At 37.8% G+C, this 17,343-nt stretch overlaps 1 protein-coding gene across 1 annotated transcript in view; it reads right to left on the bottom strand.

Moving 5' to 3' along the window:
• The window catches only part of LOC128069525 (fibronectin type III domain containing protein 3C1-like), a 58,587-nt gene that overhangs the window by 37,982 nt on the left and 3,262 nt on the right, over positions 1-17,343 (bottom strand). The window contains exons 4-15 of the mRNA XM_052662688.1: positions 14,135-14,211; positions 7,602-7,816; positions 6,064-6,926; positions 5,499-5,551; positions 5,019-5,161; positions 3,230-3,289; positions 2,743-2,881; positions 2,156-2,209; positions 1,929-2,050; positions 1,670-1,844; positions 847-933; positions 483-621 (exon numbers count right to left, since the gene is read on the bottom strand). Of these exons, the coding sequence (XP_052518648.1) occupies positions 483-621; positions 847-933; positions 1,670-1,844; positions 1,929-2,050; positions 2,156-2,209; positions 2,743-2,881; positions 3,230-3,289; positions 5,019-5,161; positions 5,499-5,551; positions 6,064-6,926; positions 7,602-7,816; positions 14,135-14,211 (2,127 nt within the window). The remainder of the gene's footprint in view (positions 1-482; positions 622-846; positions 934-1,669; positions 1,845-1,928; positions 2,051-2,155; positions 2,210-2,742; positions 2,882-3,229; positions 3,290-5,018; positions 5,162-5,498; positions 5,552-6,063; positions 6,927-7,601; positions 7,817-14,134; positions 14,212-17,343) is intronic.

Below are 17,343 nucleotides of genomic sequence, written 5' to 3'. Positions count from 1 at the left end.
AGGATATTAATATTCAGATATTAATAAAGATCATAAGAACATAATCAAATTACATTGTTAGAATGTTACTTTAGTAACATTTTAAAGTTATTTGCAAGAGACTGAAATGCTAATTATATGTACCTTAAAGTGGATTTTTCCAGTTTAGAGGCAAAATAATTTGCATAATATCCTGTCAAGTTGATATTTACCATCAGCGTGTCCTAATTACTGCGTTTATATTAGATATAATCTTACTTGTAATAACCATAATTTTAAAGGCTCATATAAAGTTCAGTAATTTGTTCATATATGAATTAATGAGATAGCAATAGAGAACTAGAAAAAAGAACATAGTTTATAATGGAACATTTATATGGTAAAATATTTAACATACAAATGATTAAGAGACTACTTTGTAAAGTTGAGGGCAATTAGAGGAAGATTTTTTTCTCAATAGTTAATATTTAGAGTAAGTTTTAAAATAGAAAAACATTACTTACCCCATCCAATTTTTACTCTATGTGCATGGATCTTTCCCTTTATATATGGTTTTTTAGGGGATCCAGGCTTATCTGGACAGGTAGCATATTTTACTTCTCTACTAGGGTTGCTTATTCCTTCTGTATTGCATGCAAAGATCTGCTTGAGTAAAAGAGAATACTTTGGTTGACGATTGGAAATAAACGTGTGATTTGAAAATGTGCAGTTTGCAAATAACACTGTAAAGCAAGTTACTTGAAAATTTCTGAGAACTAAATACAAAAAGGTTTCATTTCAACCCCCAAAGACACTCATTTTTATCTTTAGTGAAGTGTATACTTTTATATTAAAATATGATACAAGTTATAAATTATATCCACATACCCTGAACTTGTATGTAGTACTTCTCTGAAGGTTTCTTATAGTGCATGAAAGATCTTCTCCGTTGTATTGAGGTTTAAAACCCAACCCCTGGAAATGAAAGACAATGGATTTAGGAATGAGACAGGCCTGGGTTCAAGTTCCAACTTCAACTTATTTTCCATCTGGGTGGTCCTGACAAAGCCCCTTAGACTCTGAAATTCAGTTTCTCTGTATTAAAAAAATAGACATAATTTCTACTTTAAAGGGCTCCTTTTTTCAGGATGTAACGAGATAATGCATATGAAGGCACTTAACGTATTACACAAAAATCTAATTAGTTATTTTATTTAAAATGTGATAAAATATACATAACATAAAAGTTACAGTTGCTTTTTAAGCTGACTAGTCTATTCAGTATAGACTTGAAAGTTTGGAATGGAATGAAACAATTTGCCCTCCACCCACATCAAAGATTCAGGGAGATGAGGAAATGGCTTGCCCTGGTGAAGTATGTAGGAGAGCTGTGTGACCATGCAAGTTTGTCCAGGATAGGTGCAAAGTTGAAGAACTAACACACTTCTCTGAGTCTCTGTTTTGCTGTTATGGCTGTTGCTGCTTCTAACTTATTTGTAGGAACTTGGGTACCTTAAGATCTCCCTGTATAGGCTTGCTTAACCTTGGCTCTGCACTGGTCCCATCCAGAACACTGAGACTCAGGAATCATGTACTTTGATCAAAGTAAGTTAATTAAATTAATAAAATCTTATTTTTTTCAGAGTAAAATGCATATAAAATATACCTAAGACTGAAGTTGAAGATTAAAGGATATGAAAGAAAAACTTACCAATCCTGCTTCCTCCATTTCTAGTACATAAGTAAGACTGTCATTTGGATTTGTGTTAGTTGGGGCACACCATTCTAGTGACAAATTACAGATTCCCGCTTCTTTCAGCTTAGGGGGTGAAGGTGTTGGAGGCATAGTTCCTGATGTGTGGAAGACTGCTATTTCACTGAAATCACTGAAAAATAAATGAAGATGGAAAAATTAGTTTCAAGTTCTTATTGAAGTATAGACTTTTAAATATTGTAGTAGTTCAATGTACCTCAAGCCGAACTTATTTTTTTCAGCTAATCTGAATGAATATTTTGTAGAAGCATTCAGTTTAAGGATCTTGTGCTGTTTCATGGTACCTATATAGCAAGTTTTGAAGTCTTCACCTTTGCCCTTAATAATATACATAAAATATTAGAACATTATAAAATATTTCAAATAAAAATCATAATATTAATAATTTACAAATAAGTGCTTTAAAAAAGTAAAACTGCTTACCTCATCCCATTCCAAAAGGAAGCTGTTTATTTTGGAACCATTACCATTGGAACCCTAAAAGTATCAGAAAGATAAAATTATGATGAGCTATTTTTACACAGTATACCCACCCACCCACAGACACGTATACATGACTAAAGTAAAAGAAATCACTGTAAAAGTAATCTGTTTGCATTTTATTTTTGAAGTAATTCAGATATTAAAGTTAAAATGTACTTTTTACAGTCTATAGGACATGCCAAATTTTATGTTTTATTGTGCTTCCTAAATTTTATGCAAGGAAGAAAGTTAGTACTCAAAGTAAATTGAGAGGAAGACTTATTGGTAGCCACAATTACAAATGTATTTAGGTTATAGAAATTGACATTTCAACTTTCATTAGTTATTGAAATTCTGATTGACATTTATCATTTACTTGATGCTCTATATAGACAGAAAGAGAAAGATGATTATGGAGATGGAAAAGTGCTAGGGAAATAGGTCAGATGAAACATGCAAAATTTCATATTTAACATTCAAGACAAAGTAGAAAGAATGTTTTTAAATTAAAAAACATTTTGAGGTAGTTTTGGCAATAAAATTCTTACTTTCCACTGTAAATTCAGGCTGCTCTTGGATCGGTTAATCAGTTTGGGTGCAAGTGGAGGGTCTGGTTTGCAACCTGGAGTTGTGAAGCTAACCACTTTAGACACAGTTCTGTGTGCTGAGCCTCTTACAGCTGTAATTCTAAAAATGTAATGACAATTGTTGTAAGCATTCAAATATTTATCCTAACATATGTACTAAATTGCATACTTGAGTTTCCAGATACATTTCTTAGGAGCTAATTATAAAAAATTTTCCAATTGAACAAAGCTATGTCCTTGCAAAGAAACCACCCTCTTACTTGTTTTAAACGAAAGACAGTGAACTAATGGTGGATTTGTAGGGGCTTGTTTTGAAACTTGAACGAAAGACCACTCTGTTAGCAAGTAGCAAGGCTGACTATAGGAATCATAGGTAGTGAACTGATACAGACTCAGGAGTGGGACTGGCTATATGATGGAGGGAGATTGTGTAGGGTGGAGTGCTTACCTTACAAAATACACCATGAATGGCTGTAGATCAAGTAGTGTAAATGTAAATTCATCACCGCTGTGGAGATAACCTTTGATTATAACAGATCTCACACACATTTAAAAGCTAAGTAACAATCTTAATCTTATATATTCAACTGATAATGAAGCACAATTCTCCTTGAAGTTTAGATAATTTTAACAGATCTTATAAGAATGCAGAATATGTGATATTAATAATTCAAAATTCTTTATTTGCATGCCAAGTTAATATATCTCTAGAAAGTGGAATTTTATTTTATTGCTACAGCTTCTTCACACTGTAATAATACAGATTTGTCTTTAGCTTATTTTAAATTATGTTCACATGAAAAGCCTCAAAGACACCATGCATCATGCAATTTATTTGTTCACACAGAGCAGTCTTTTCGGGGTGGCCATCTATCTGCTACAGTGGATAGAGTGGCTGTGCTCCTATAGCTACATCTTCCTGAGCAAATACTCATAAGAACTTTGGTGTACTCTACCACCTCAAGGAGCTTCCTGAGCTTCTAAACCCTGAAATAGCCTCTGAAAAGAGCTAAAAGATTATTACTTCTAAGCAAAGACCTATGCTTCTAAGTGAAGGTCTCTCAAGGTTGTAGGGTGATAAGAGGAATAGACAAAGTATATTTTTATAAAAAACAATGACTTTTGTGGAATACATAATATCAGAAAAAGACTATTATGTAAATTCATTCAAAACAATTTTATACATAGCTTTTCATCACATTTTACATCTTTTCATCACTCTACTCAATATAGAAGATTGTGTATTATAATTTTTAAATTAAAATTTCTAGTTGTTAATTATAAAAGAAATAAAACTTTACATAATTACATTTAAATTTTCACTTTGAGTCTCTGAATAAAGATGACAAATTCTAGCAAGTAAAATTTAAGATGTTTATGATTTTTAAAGTGCTGTAAGACAGCTCGAGATCTCTGACTTATTTCTTGCCTAGTTGTTTAGTAGGCAGAAGAACTTCTCTTTCTTTCCTGTGTAGGATTTCCTTTTCATTGTGCCTCTCTCATCTTGTTCTCTTTCAGACTTCATGTCCCTATCCAGTTGAGAAGGTGTTGGAAGTGTTTGGTTATGCTCTTGCTGTATCCTCCATTGTATTCTCTCTAGTCCTGGCTCTGTCTTCTAAGCACTTTCCTAAACTCGTTCTCCTGTTATCATGTGCTGAGTGCTCAGTTGCTCAGTCATATCTGACTCTTTGCGACCCCATGAACTGTAGCCCATCAGACTCCTCTGTCTAAGGGATTTCCCAGGCGAGAAGACTGGAGTGGGTTGCCATTTCCTTCTCCTTATGCTACCATAGTTCCACATTATAATGAGCGCCTGTAATGAAATTCCCGGGAAAGCTCGAGTCTTATATTTCCATTGCAATGCAAATTCCTCCCTTGTGTACACAAAGGCCTACCATCATGCTTCCTTAAGTGAAAAAAGAGAAGGGAGAATTAGAGGAAATCTTTTCTTCCCCAAGTCTAAACTTGTCATATAAGACATCTGTAAACTGAAGAGAATGCAGCAGTTGATACCTGATTCCCTTCAGCTCTAAAATACCTATGATTCAACGAATTTTGTGAACTGACGCGGCAACCTACCACCACTTATAAAACTATTTCTGTAGAAAATTACACCCAAAGCTTGAAAAAAAACCTGCAGAAAAATCTTTAGTACTTAGCTTAGGTATAAGCTAAGGTTTAGAGAGCATATTTGAATTGAATTATGAGAAACGAGAGATGATTAAAAAGAGACTTACGTATATACATTTATATATTCTCCATTTTTACCACTGTTAGATATTGCTAATTCAAATGTTACAGGGGATTTAGTATGATTGCATTTCTCAGAACCATGTGTCTTCCATGAAATAACAGCAGAGCTTGTCTGAATATCAGAAACCTAAAACAAATAACAAGAATTCAAGTAGGATACTTAAAAATTATAATTTGTAATTTATGGTGTAATCTTTCCATAAACCTTGTTTGATGCTAAGTATATCATTCTTTTCATATTAGGTGCTTAAATACTGTGACTAAACAATGAGCTATTAATATTATCTTTAACAATGCCACACTGGATCTTTATGTACTTAACAGCTAAAGAAGATTATGAAATTATATCCAGGTAAAGGCTTCAAATTAAAATTGTGCTAGGGAAGAATATCAGTGAATTTTCATGTTTTACAGTGACAAAGCAAATGAAAATAAATACTTAAATAGTCTCTTTAGTTACTTACTACAGGTTTCTCAATGCTGAAACAGCAAGACTTTCCACGTTCTGTTCTGCATTCTAAAAGAAAAACAACCCCCCAAAAATATTACATTGGCAAAAACAAGATAAAGGTAGATGCCCATTACCCAACTACAAATATATCATCACCAAGAGATCTACTAACACCTATTAGCAATCTACATTAAAAGTTTTAAAAAAAGAAAGCAGTCTAAAACGTATGCAATTAAATAAACTCTAACAAAAGGTGAACTGAAGTTCTCAATTTAAATAAAATCATGTGAACTTTTTAGGATGATAGAGTAATTTTCAATGTTTTACTGGCAGATAACTAGAAACGATTATGTGATATGTATATAAGATACCTGACATGTTTTGCATGAAGATGGTCATTTCTCCATAATTTAAAAAGGCAGCCTAATTGTGGTTTTATTAAGAATTGGGAAGTAAGGGTACAAAAAAGGCAACCGGAAATGGAAGCAGAAAATGGCACCTAGATATTTAAAATGCCCTGAGACTCCTAACATTAGGATGTCTGTTCACTGGTGACAGAACCAAAATCCTCACCTTACCTTTTTCTGCAGTATTTGATGATGGACTCTTGCTTCGTTTTCCACCTGGTTTCTGCTTGATGTCTTCGCTTCCCGGGTTGATGCATTTGTTTCCATGACTAATTTCAACATGAGCACTAGCAGTGTTGGAAGTGCTGGTCGCATTGGCTGTATTGAGAGCAACATCAATGGCAGAAGTACTTGGAGCACTTTCAGAGATGGGAGGGTTGGGAGCACTGTCAGAAATGGAAGAGCTTGGAGTACTGTCAATAGGTGGTGGTGTGGGAGTGCTGTCAGAGGTGGAAGTCTTGGAGGCATAATTAGTGCTGGAAGGGCTCTGAACATTATTTTCACTGGTGGAAGGGTGCAGATCAGTGTCTGTGGTGGAAATATTAGAAGCATGGTCAATGGAAAAATTCAAGGGAGTATTGTCAGTAATATAAGTGCTTGGAGGGTGGTCAACAGTGTCAGTACTGGGAGTATTGTCAGCAGTGTAAATGTTCAGAGCATTGTTCACAGTGCAGGTACTCAAGGTGTCTTTGGTAGTATAAGTGCATGGAACATTGTCTACAGTGTAAGTGCTGGAAGTATTGTCCACAGTGTAGGTGCTTGAAGTATTGTCCACAGTGTAGGTGCTTGAAGTATTGTCCACAGTGTAGGTGCTTGAAGTATTGTCAACAGTGCAGGTGCTTGGAGCATAGTCCACAGTGTAAGTGCTCAGAGTACCAGGAATATTGGAAAAATCATTAGCTTGGTTCAAAAGCAGTGAGGTGTTGGTAATCATACAGCTATTTTTGTGTCCATCAATCTGGCTTTCTTGCAGTTCTTTCTTCATATGTTCTTCCATTTCACCAGCCCTTTCATCAAGTTGGTTATAATTTGCTCTCCCATGGGAATAGGTTTCTAAAAGAATAATGAATACTGCTTAATAATTACAATAATTACATATCTCAAAATCTTTTAAATCTTTTTCAAACCACCAAAAGCACTCATAAACCATGCTTTACTTAAAAAAAGTCTACTTTGCTTTAATACAGATGTTAATGTGTGTATTTATTATGTACTGAAGTATACAGAAAGAAAACATGAGCAAATACAGATAGTATTTTCCTAGGGAGTAACTCTACTTCCAAATTTTAAGGTTTTAAGATGATTATAATGTGTCTTTTATAATACCACTCTATGCCATTAATAATGAAAACATTCCTTTATGATTTGTCAATATGATTCTATAGATCCAGTCAGTAAAATAAATATCATAAATTACATGCTAAGTCAAAGTACAAAAAATTTATAGAAAATTCTTTTTATGGGCATTTTGCATAAGACATAAACCAATGCCTCTTATTATCCATCATAATATATATGCATGAAATGCAATTTATTGAAATATGTCTTCTACTTTAAAAATTTTAATAGTTGCCCACAGCTGTTAATTTTAACAAACTAAAAAATCTCCTGTTTAAGAATATTATATACTACCATGCTGCTCATGATATATAAATGCTGCTGGTGGTGGTGGCAGTGGTGGTGGTGGTGGCAATGGTGGTGGTGGCAGCAGTGGTGGTGGTGGCAGTTGCTGTGGCACAGGCTCTTGAATGTAAGGTGGCAGAAATTCCCCTTGAGATGTGGGATATATCAGTTGAGTGGCTTGTGGATACATAAAAGTTGGTGCTGTGAGGTGTGATAATTGTGTAGGAGCAGACGTGGTCGTGTAGTAGTCGATTGTCTGAGGCACAATAATAATTTTTCGAATCCCATTTTCTTCCACCACCTAAGATGGAAAACAGAGTCATAAACATATTAGAATCCATAAAAATCAGAATTTTCCTACTATGTTTTAAATTTTTATTCTATGCTCTAAAACCATAAAGGATCAAACACCAATAATGAAGTAAAACTGTGTCAAGCGGGAGGCAAGATATTTCTTCCTTTTCCGTACATTTTTTAAAAATGTAACTTTTGACAATAGATAATATATTGTCATGGTTCAAAACCATAATGTATTAAAAATACATGAAAAGTTTCCCTCCTAAACCTTATTTCCCTCCAGTAGATTACTACTGTTCTTGGTTTCTTATGAAAACTTCCAGAATTTCTTTATGCCTTACAAGCAAATAAGGATACAGATTCTTGCTTTTCCTCCTTAAATTACATACAAGTAGCATTATTTGCACATTCTGTAGTTTGTTTTTTACACATAGAAATATAACTTGAAGATCTTTCTATATCATACATAGGGCTTCCCCCTCCCTTTTTTGTTTTTTGCATTGCTGCTTATTTGCTTAGTGGTCCATTATCTCGTTAGATGGATATACTTCAACAGTCCTCCAATGACAGGCTTGTGGGTTGTTTCCAGCCTTTTGTGATTACAAACAGTATTATAACAAATAATTCTTTTATTTGCTATTTATTTGTTACATTTTACATTTTATTTGTTACATTTATTATTCCACATTTATAAAAATACATCTTTGGATAAATTCCACAATGTAGAACTGCTGGATGAAAGGGTACATACATTTATATTTTTGTTAGACATTGCCTAAATAGATAATTCCATTTAGAATTAAACCATATTATATTGACTTTTGGGCTTCCCTGTTAGCTCCGCTGGTAAAGAATCTGCCTGCAATGCAGGAGACCCCCAGTTCGATTCCTGGGTAAGGAAGTTCCCCTGGAGAAGGGATAGGCTAACCACTCCAGTCAGTATTCTTGGGCTTCCCTGGTGGCTCAGATGGTAAAGAATCCACCTGCAATGTGGGAAACCTGGGTGCTATCCCTGGGTTGGGAGGATCCCCTGGAGGAGGGCATGGCAACCCACTCCAGTATTCCTGCCTGGAGAATCCCCATGGACAGAGGAGCCTGCAAAGCTATAGTCCATGGGGTTGCAAAGAGTCGGACATGACTGAGTGACTAAGCACACATACACATATTGACTTTACTATGTTCTTGATCTCCACAGCCAAGCAATAGAAAAAGACATATTCTCAATTGTAAAATTTCTGAGGCCATGTAATATCCTATTAATCTCTATAGGAGCCAAAGCCCTCTGCCCATTTTAGGTACTTGATAAACATTTGAGGAAGTTTTAAAAAGTGCCCATTGTAGGCTGCCATCACAAAGTCTACAAGCAATAAATGCTGGAGAGTGTGTGGAGAAAAGGGAACCCTCTTACACTGTTGGTGGGAATGAAAACTAGTACAGTCACTATGGAGAACAATGTGGAGATTTCTTAAAAAAAACTGGAAATAGAACTGCCATACGACCCAGCAATCCCACTGCTGGGCATACACACTGAGGAAACCAGAACTGAAAGAGACACATGTACCCCAATGTTCATTGAAGCACTGTTTACAACAGCTAGGATATGGAAGCAACTTAGATGTTCATTGGCAGACTAATGGATAAGCAAGTTGTGGTACATATACACAATGGACTATTACTCAGCTATAAAAAAGAATGCATTTGAGTCAGTTCTAATAAGGTGGATGAAACTGGAGCCTATTATACAGAGTGAAATAAGTCAGAAAGAAAAACACCAATACAGTATATTAAAGCATATATGTGGAATTTAGACAGATGGCAATGACAACCCTATATGCAAGACAGCAAAAGAGACATAGATGTAAAGAACAGACTTTTGGACTCTGGCGGAAAAGGCAAGGGTGGGATGATATGAGAGAATGGAATTGAAAGGTATATTACCATATGTAAAATAGATGACCAGTGCAAGTTTAATGCATGAAGCAAGGCGCACAAAGCTGGTGCTCTGGGACAACCCAGAAGAATGGGGTGGGGAGGGAGGAGGGAGGGCGGTTCAGGATGGTGGGACACATGACATATACACCCATGGTTGATTCATGTCAATCAATGTATGGCAAAACCCACCACAATATTGTAAAGTAATTAGCCTCCATATAAAATAAATAAATGAATTTTTAAAAAAGTGCCCTTGTAGTCTGACAACTGACAATGAAATACTACTGAACTAAAAATACTAAGTAATTTTAGGATAATGCCCACAACTGTCAGAAGCCTTTACAGTAGCAATTGTAATAGATAATTAAGACTGGTTAAAATATATAGAAACAAACAAAAACAATGAAGTATTAACGAATATGAAGAGATCCAAGTTTATTAGATGAATAAGGCATTATTTACAAGACAGTCTAGAGAGCGGTCATGGTCAGGAGTGGTGGCTGAGAGGAGCTACCACATGTCCAAGGTCAGGAGTGGCAGCCGAGAGGAGCTACCCCACATCCAGGGTCAGGAGCGGCGGCCGTGAGGAGATATCCAACGTCCAAGGTAAGGAACAGTGGTTGTGCTTTGCTAGAGCAGCTGTGAAGAGATACCCCATGTCCAAGGTAAGAGAAACCCAAGTAAGACTGTAGGCTCTGAGAGAGGGCTTCAGAGGGCAGATAGACTGAAACCACAGTCACAGACAACTAGCCAATCTGATCACATGGACCACAGCCTTGTCTAACTCAATGAAACTAAGCCATGCTGTGTAGGGTCACCCAAGACAGATGGGTCATGGTGGAGAGGTCTGACAGAAAGTGGTCCACTGGAGAAGGGAATGGGAATGGCAAACCACTTCAGTATTCTTTCCTTGAGAATCCCATAAACAGTATGAAAAGGCAAAAAGGTAGGGCACTGAAAGATGAACTCCCCAGGTCGGTAGGTGCCCAATATGCTACTGGAGATCAGTGGAGAAATAACTCCAGAAAGAATGAAGGGATGGAGCCAAAGCAAAAACCACATCCAGCTGTGGATGTGACTGGTGATAGAAGCAAGGTCCGATGCTGTAAAGAGCAATATTGCATAGGAACCTGGAATGTCAGGTCCATGAATCAAGGCGAATTGGCAGTGGTCAAACAGGAGATGGCAAGAATGAACATCGGCATCCTAGGAATCAGCGAACTAAGATGGACTGGAATGGGTGAATTTAACTCAGATGATGGTTATATCTACTACAGTGGGCAAGAATCCCTTAGAAGAAATGGACTAGCCACCATAGTCAACAAAAGAGTCTGAAATGCAGTACTTGGATGCAATCTCAAAAATGACAGAATGATCTCTGTTCGTTTCTAAGAGCAGCAAACCATTCAATATCACAGTAATCCAAGTCTATGCTCTGACCAGTAACGCTGAAGAAGCTGAAGTTGAACAGTTCTGTGAAGACTTACAAGACCTTTTAGAACTAACACCCAAAAAAGATGTCTTTTTCATTATAGGGGACTGGAATGCAAAAGTAGGAAGTCAAGAAACACCTGGAGTAAAAGGCAAATTTGACTTTGGAGTACAGAATGAAGCAGGGCAAAGGCTAATCGAGTTCTGCCAAGAGAACACACTGGTCATAGCAAACACCCTCTTCCAAGAACACAAGAGAAGACTCTACACATGGACATCACCAGATGGCCAACACTGAAATCAGATTGATTATATTCTTTGCAGCCAAAGATGGAGATGCTCTATACAGTCAGCAAAAACAAGACTAGGAACTGATTGTGGCTCAGATCTGCTGCTGCTGCTAAGTCACTTCAGTCGTGTCCGACTCTGTGTGACCCCATAGATGACAGCCCACCAGGCTCCCCCGTCCCTGGGATTCTCCAGGCAAGAACACTGGAGTGGGTTGCCATTTCCTTCTCTAATGCATGAAAGTGAAAAGGGAAAGGGAAGTTGCTCAGTCGTGTCTGACTGTTAGCAACCCCATGGACTGCAGCCCACCAGGCTCCTCCATCCATGGGATTTGCCAGGCGAGAGTACTGGAAGTGCGGTGCCATTGCCTTCTCCAGTGGCTCAGATCATGAACTCCTTATTACCAAATTCAGACATAAATTGAAGAAAGTTGGGAAAACCACTATACCATTCAGGTATGACCTAAATCAAATGCCTTTTGATTATACAGTGGAAGTGAGAAATAGATTTAAGGGACTAGATCTGATATACAGAATGCCTGATGAACTATGGACAGAGGTTCATGACATTGTACAGGAGACTGGGATCAAGACCATCCCCAAGAAGAAGAAATGCAAAAAAGCAAAATGGATGTCTGAGGAGGCCTTACAAATAGCTGTGAGAAGAAGAGACGTGAAAAGCAAAGGAGAAAAGGAAAGCTATATCCATTTGAATGCAGAGTTCCAAAGAATAGCAAGGAGAGATAAGAAAGCCTTCCTCAGTGACCAGTGCAAAGAAATAGAATGGGAAAGACTAGAGATCTCTTCAAGAAAATTAGAGATACCAAGGGAATATTTCATGCAAAGATGGGCTCAGTAAAGGACAGAAATGGTAGGGGCGTAACAGAAGCAGAAGATATTGAGAAGAGATGGCAAGAATACACAGAAAACTGTACAAGAAAGATCTTCATGGCCCAGATAATCACGATGGTGTGATCACACACCTAGAGCCAGACATCCTGGAATATGAAGTCAAGTGGGCCTTAGGAAGCATCACTACGAACAAAGCTAGTGGAGGTGATGGAATTCCAGTTGAAATCTTTCAAATCCTAAAAGATGATGCTGTGAAAGTTCTGCACTCAAAATGTCAGCAAATTTGTCAAACTCAGCAGTGGCCACAGGACTGGAAAAGGTCAGTTTTCATTCCAATCCCAAAGAAAGGCAATGCCAAAGAATGCTCAAACTACCACACAATTGCATTCATCTCACATGCTAGCAAAGTAATGCTTAAAATTCTCCAAGCGAGGCTTCAGAAATACATGAACGGTGAACTTCCTGATGTTCAAGCTGGTTTTAGAAAAGGAAGAGAAACCAGAGATCAAATTGTCAACATCTGCTGGATCATGGAAAAAGCAAGAGAGTTCCAGAAAAACATCTATTTCTGCTTTATTGACTATGCCAAAGCCTTTGACTGTATGGATTCTAATAAACTCTGGAAAATTCTGGAAGAGATGGGAATACCAGACCCCCTGACCTGCCTCCTGAGAAACCTGTATGCAGGTCAGGAAGTAACAGTTAGAACTGAATATGGAACAACAGACTGGTTCCAAATAGGAAAAGGAGTACGTTAAGGCTGTATATTGTCACCCTGCTTATTTAACTTATATGTAGAGTACATCATGTGAAATGCTGGCCTGAAGGAAGGTCAAGCTGGAATGAAGATTGCCGGGAGAAATATCAATAACCTTAGATATGCAGATGACACCACCCTTATGGCAGAAAGTGAAGAAGAAATAAAGAGCCTCTTGATAAAAGTGAAAGAGGAGAGTGAAAAATTTGGCTAAATGCTCAATATTCAGAAAACGAAGATCATGGCATCTGGTCCCATCACTTCATGGCAAATATACTGGGAAACAGTGGAAACAGTGTCAGACTTTATTTTGGGGGGCTCCAAAATCACTGCAGATGGTGGTTGCATCCATAAAAGCTTACTCCTTGGAAGGAAGTTTATGATGAACCTAAACAACATATTAAAAATCAGAGACATTTCTTTACCAACAAAGGTCTGTCTAGTCAAGGCTATGCTTTTTCCAGCGGTCATGTATGGATGTGAGTGTTGGACTATAAAGAAAGCTTAGTGCAGAATAATTGATGCTTTTGAACTGTGGTGTTGGAGAAGACTCTTGAGAGTCCCTTGGACTGCAAGGAGGTCCAATCTGTCCATCCTAAAGGAGATCAGTCCCTGGTGTTCATTGGAAGGAATGATTTTGAAGCTGAAATTCCAATAGTTTGGCCACCTGATGCGAAGAGCTGACTCACTTGAAAAGACCCTGATGCTGGGAAAGATTGAGGGCCGAAGTAGAAGGGGACGACAGAGGATGAGATGGTTGGATGGCATATCTGACTCACAGGACTTGAGTTTGGGTAAACTCCGGGAGTTGGTGATGGATAGGGAGGCCTGGAGTGCTGTAGTTCATGGGGTCACAAAGAGTCAGACATGACTGAGCAACTGAACTGAACTGAGCTAGGGAGGTTTGGTTAAACATCACTGCAATTGCTTTTTAGCATTCATGATAACAATAAATTGAATAAATAAATGGTATTCTAGAATTTCTCTTATCATACAGTAATGTACAAAGAACTGTTAAATGATGGCCTAGTGCTAAATACCAAAGAAAGCTACAGTAGTATACCTGAGACATGTAACCAGGAGGAAGATATATTGGTGGCAAAGTACCACTTGGTGACATCAAAGGTACATCAGCAGGTCCTAAAAGAGAATTATTATTAATAAAATTTTAAATAAATTTTAAAAAATCCATTTAACTTTGCACAGTGGAAACTAGTTCCAAGTGTTAACAAGTCAGCCATTTTGAAAGTGTATTTTGTTTACTTACATAGGAGACTAGGTAGGAATGCAGATAAGTCAATACAAATTCATCACAATGATGAAAAATAACCAAGGCACATAATGGGGATTGGGTGAAATTTATATCATAAAAATTTTGGCCAAATACACAGCTAGTATGTTTACCTCCAGTATAATTGTTTTTGCACTTTTCAGGTGGTGCCAGTGGTAAAGAATCTGCCTGCCAATGTAGGAGACACAGGAGACATGGGTTTGATCCCTGGGTTGGGAAGATCCCATGGAGGAGGCCATGGCAATCCACTCCAGTATTCTTGCCTGGAGAAACCCATGGACGGAAGAGCCTGGTGGGTTACAGTTCATAGGGTCGCAAAGAGTCGGACATGATTGAAGTGACTTAGCACATACACATAACTGTCTTTTACTTACCCATTTTACTCACCTATCATAGTTGTATGTTGAATAATAGAAGTTTTACTCTGTATCATAAAATATATTTTATAGTGATATTATATAAAAAACTTAAATCAATTTTAACATGAAGGCTTTTAACTAATATTAGCAAAGTGAAATAATTTGGGAGGAACAACATAACATAAAGGACCCAATGCTACTTATGTGATGCCTTATATTTATACTAGGTAGTCTTACTATCTTAAAGACACACTACATAGGAAATAAAAATATAACACAGAATATGTCATCATTCTTTTGTTTATCTGAAATTATTATAATTAGTGCTTAGTTGTAAAAGTATATGTGGCTTTTTTTCAAGGCCTAGAATGGTAATTAGCTGTTAATAAGGGGGAAAATAATAAAGATGAGTTTATGGTAAACTGTATATAGCAGCCATATGGAACCCAATGCTAAATGATGTTTCAAAGCATTTTGAGACATAGCTCAAAATCACCTTCAGATGCAAAATAATTGGCATAAAAACAGAAACAATCACTGCACTTTGAAATAATTAGTAGTAAATCTTTTAAAAAAGTTATTATTATTATTTATTTATTTATTTTATCTGTGCTGGGTCTTTGTTGCTGTGCAGGCTTTTCTCTAGTTATAGCAAGCAAGGACTACTCTCTAATTGAGGTGTGTGGGCTTCTCATTGTGATTGCTTCTCTTGAGCACAAGGTCTAGGGTGTGCAGACTTCAGTAGTTGCAGCACACGAGCTCTAGAGCACAGGTTCAGTAGTTGTGGTGCATGGGCTTAGTTGCCCTGTGGCATGTGGGATCCTCTGGGGCCAGGGATCGAATCTGTCTCCAGCATTGGCAGGCAGACTCATTACCACTGAGCCACCAGGGAATCCCCAGTAATAAATCTTAAATGAAGTAAATATTTATTAACTTTGTACTACTACTGAAATAATTCTGTATGCTGCACATTTGCTATATACACATGTATATAGATATCAAACTTTTAATAGTTATATATAAATAATTTCCTCATTTTTATACATTTTTCTATCTTAAATGTTTAGTGTAGTGCTGGAATGGGCTTCCTAGGTGGCTCAGTAGTGAACAATCTGCCTGTAATGCAGGAGTCGCAGAAGCAGGTTCGATCCCTGGTTAGGGAAGATCCCCTGGAAGAGGGTATGGCAACTCACTCCAGTACTCTTGCCTGGAGAATCTCATGGACAGAGGAGCCTGGTGGGCTACAATCCATAAGGTCACAAAGAGTCGGACATGACTGAAGCAACTTAGCTTAGTGCTGGAATAGGCTAGGCATTAATGAAATACTTGTTGAATGTATGAATGAATGAGTTGTCTGAAGCACTCACCAGTCTCCTATCAGAGGATAGTCTAAAACTACCAGTGGTTGTTCAATTCAGTTCAATCACTGAGTCATGTCCGACTCTTTGCGACCCCATGAATCACAGCACGCCAGGCCTCCCTGTCCATCACCAACTCCCGGAGTTCACTCAAACTCATGTCCATCGAGTCGGTGATGCCATCCAGCCATCTCATCCTCTGCCGTCCGCTTCTCCTCCTGTCCCCAATCCCTCCCAGCATCAGAGGCTTTTCCAATGAGTCAACTCTTCGCATGAGGTGGCCAAAGTATTGCAGTTTCAGCTTCAGCATCAGTCTTCCAAAGAACACCCAGGACCGATCTCCTTTAAGATGGACTAGTTGGATCTCCTTGCAGTCCAAGGGACTCTCAAGAGTCTTCTCCAACACCACAGTTCAAAAGCATCAATTATTCTGCACTAAGCTTTCGTCATAGTCCAACTCTCACATCCATACATGACCCCTGGAAAAACCATAGCCTTGACTAGACGGACCTTTTTTGGCAAAGTAATATCTCTGCTTTTCAATATGCTATCTAGGTTGGTCATAACTTTTCTTCCAAGGAGTAGATGTCTTTTAATTTCATGGCTGCAATCACCATCTGCAGTGATTTTCAGTTCAATTCAGTTGCTCAGTTGTGTCTGACTCTGCGACCCCATGAATCACAGCACGCCAGGCCTCTCTGTCCATCACCAACTCCCGGAGTTCACTCAGACTCACGTCCATCGAGTCAGTGATGCCATCCAGCCATCTCATCCTCTGTCATCCCTTTCTTCTCCTGCCCCCAATCCCTCCCAGCATCAGAGTCTTTTCCAAAGAATCAACTCTTCGCATGAGGTGGCCAAAGTACTGGAGTTTCAGCTTTAGCATCATTCCTTCCAAAGAAATACCAGGGCTGATCTCAGTGATTTTGGAGCCCCCCAAAATAAAGTCTGACACTGTTTCCACAGTTTCCCCATCTATTTCCCATGAAGTGATGGGACCAGATGCCATGATCTTAGTTTTCTGAATGTTGAGCTTTAAGCCAACTTTTTCATCAAGAGGCTTTTTAGTTCCTCTTCACTTTCTGTCATAAGGGTGGTATCATCTGCATATCTGATGTTATTGATATTTCTCCCAGCAATCTTGATTCCAACTTGTGACAATATACAACCTTGATGTACTCCTTTTCCTATTTGGAACCAGTGTGTTGTTCCATGTCCAGTTCTAACTGTTGCTTCCTGACCTGCACACAGGTTTCTCAAGAGG

Source organism: Budorcas taxicolor, chromosome X (genome assembly GCF_023091745.1).
Source record: "Budorcas taxicolor isolate Tak-1 chromosome X, Takin1.1, whole genome shotgun sequence".
NCBI lineage: Eukaryota > Metazoa > Chordata > Mammalia > Artiodactyla > Bovidae > Budorcas > Budorcas taxicolor.
Note: the sequence above shows the minus strand (reverse complement) of the source record. Positions and strands in the feature narration are given on the sequence as shown.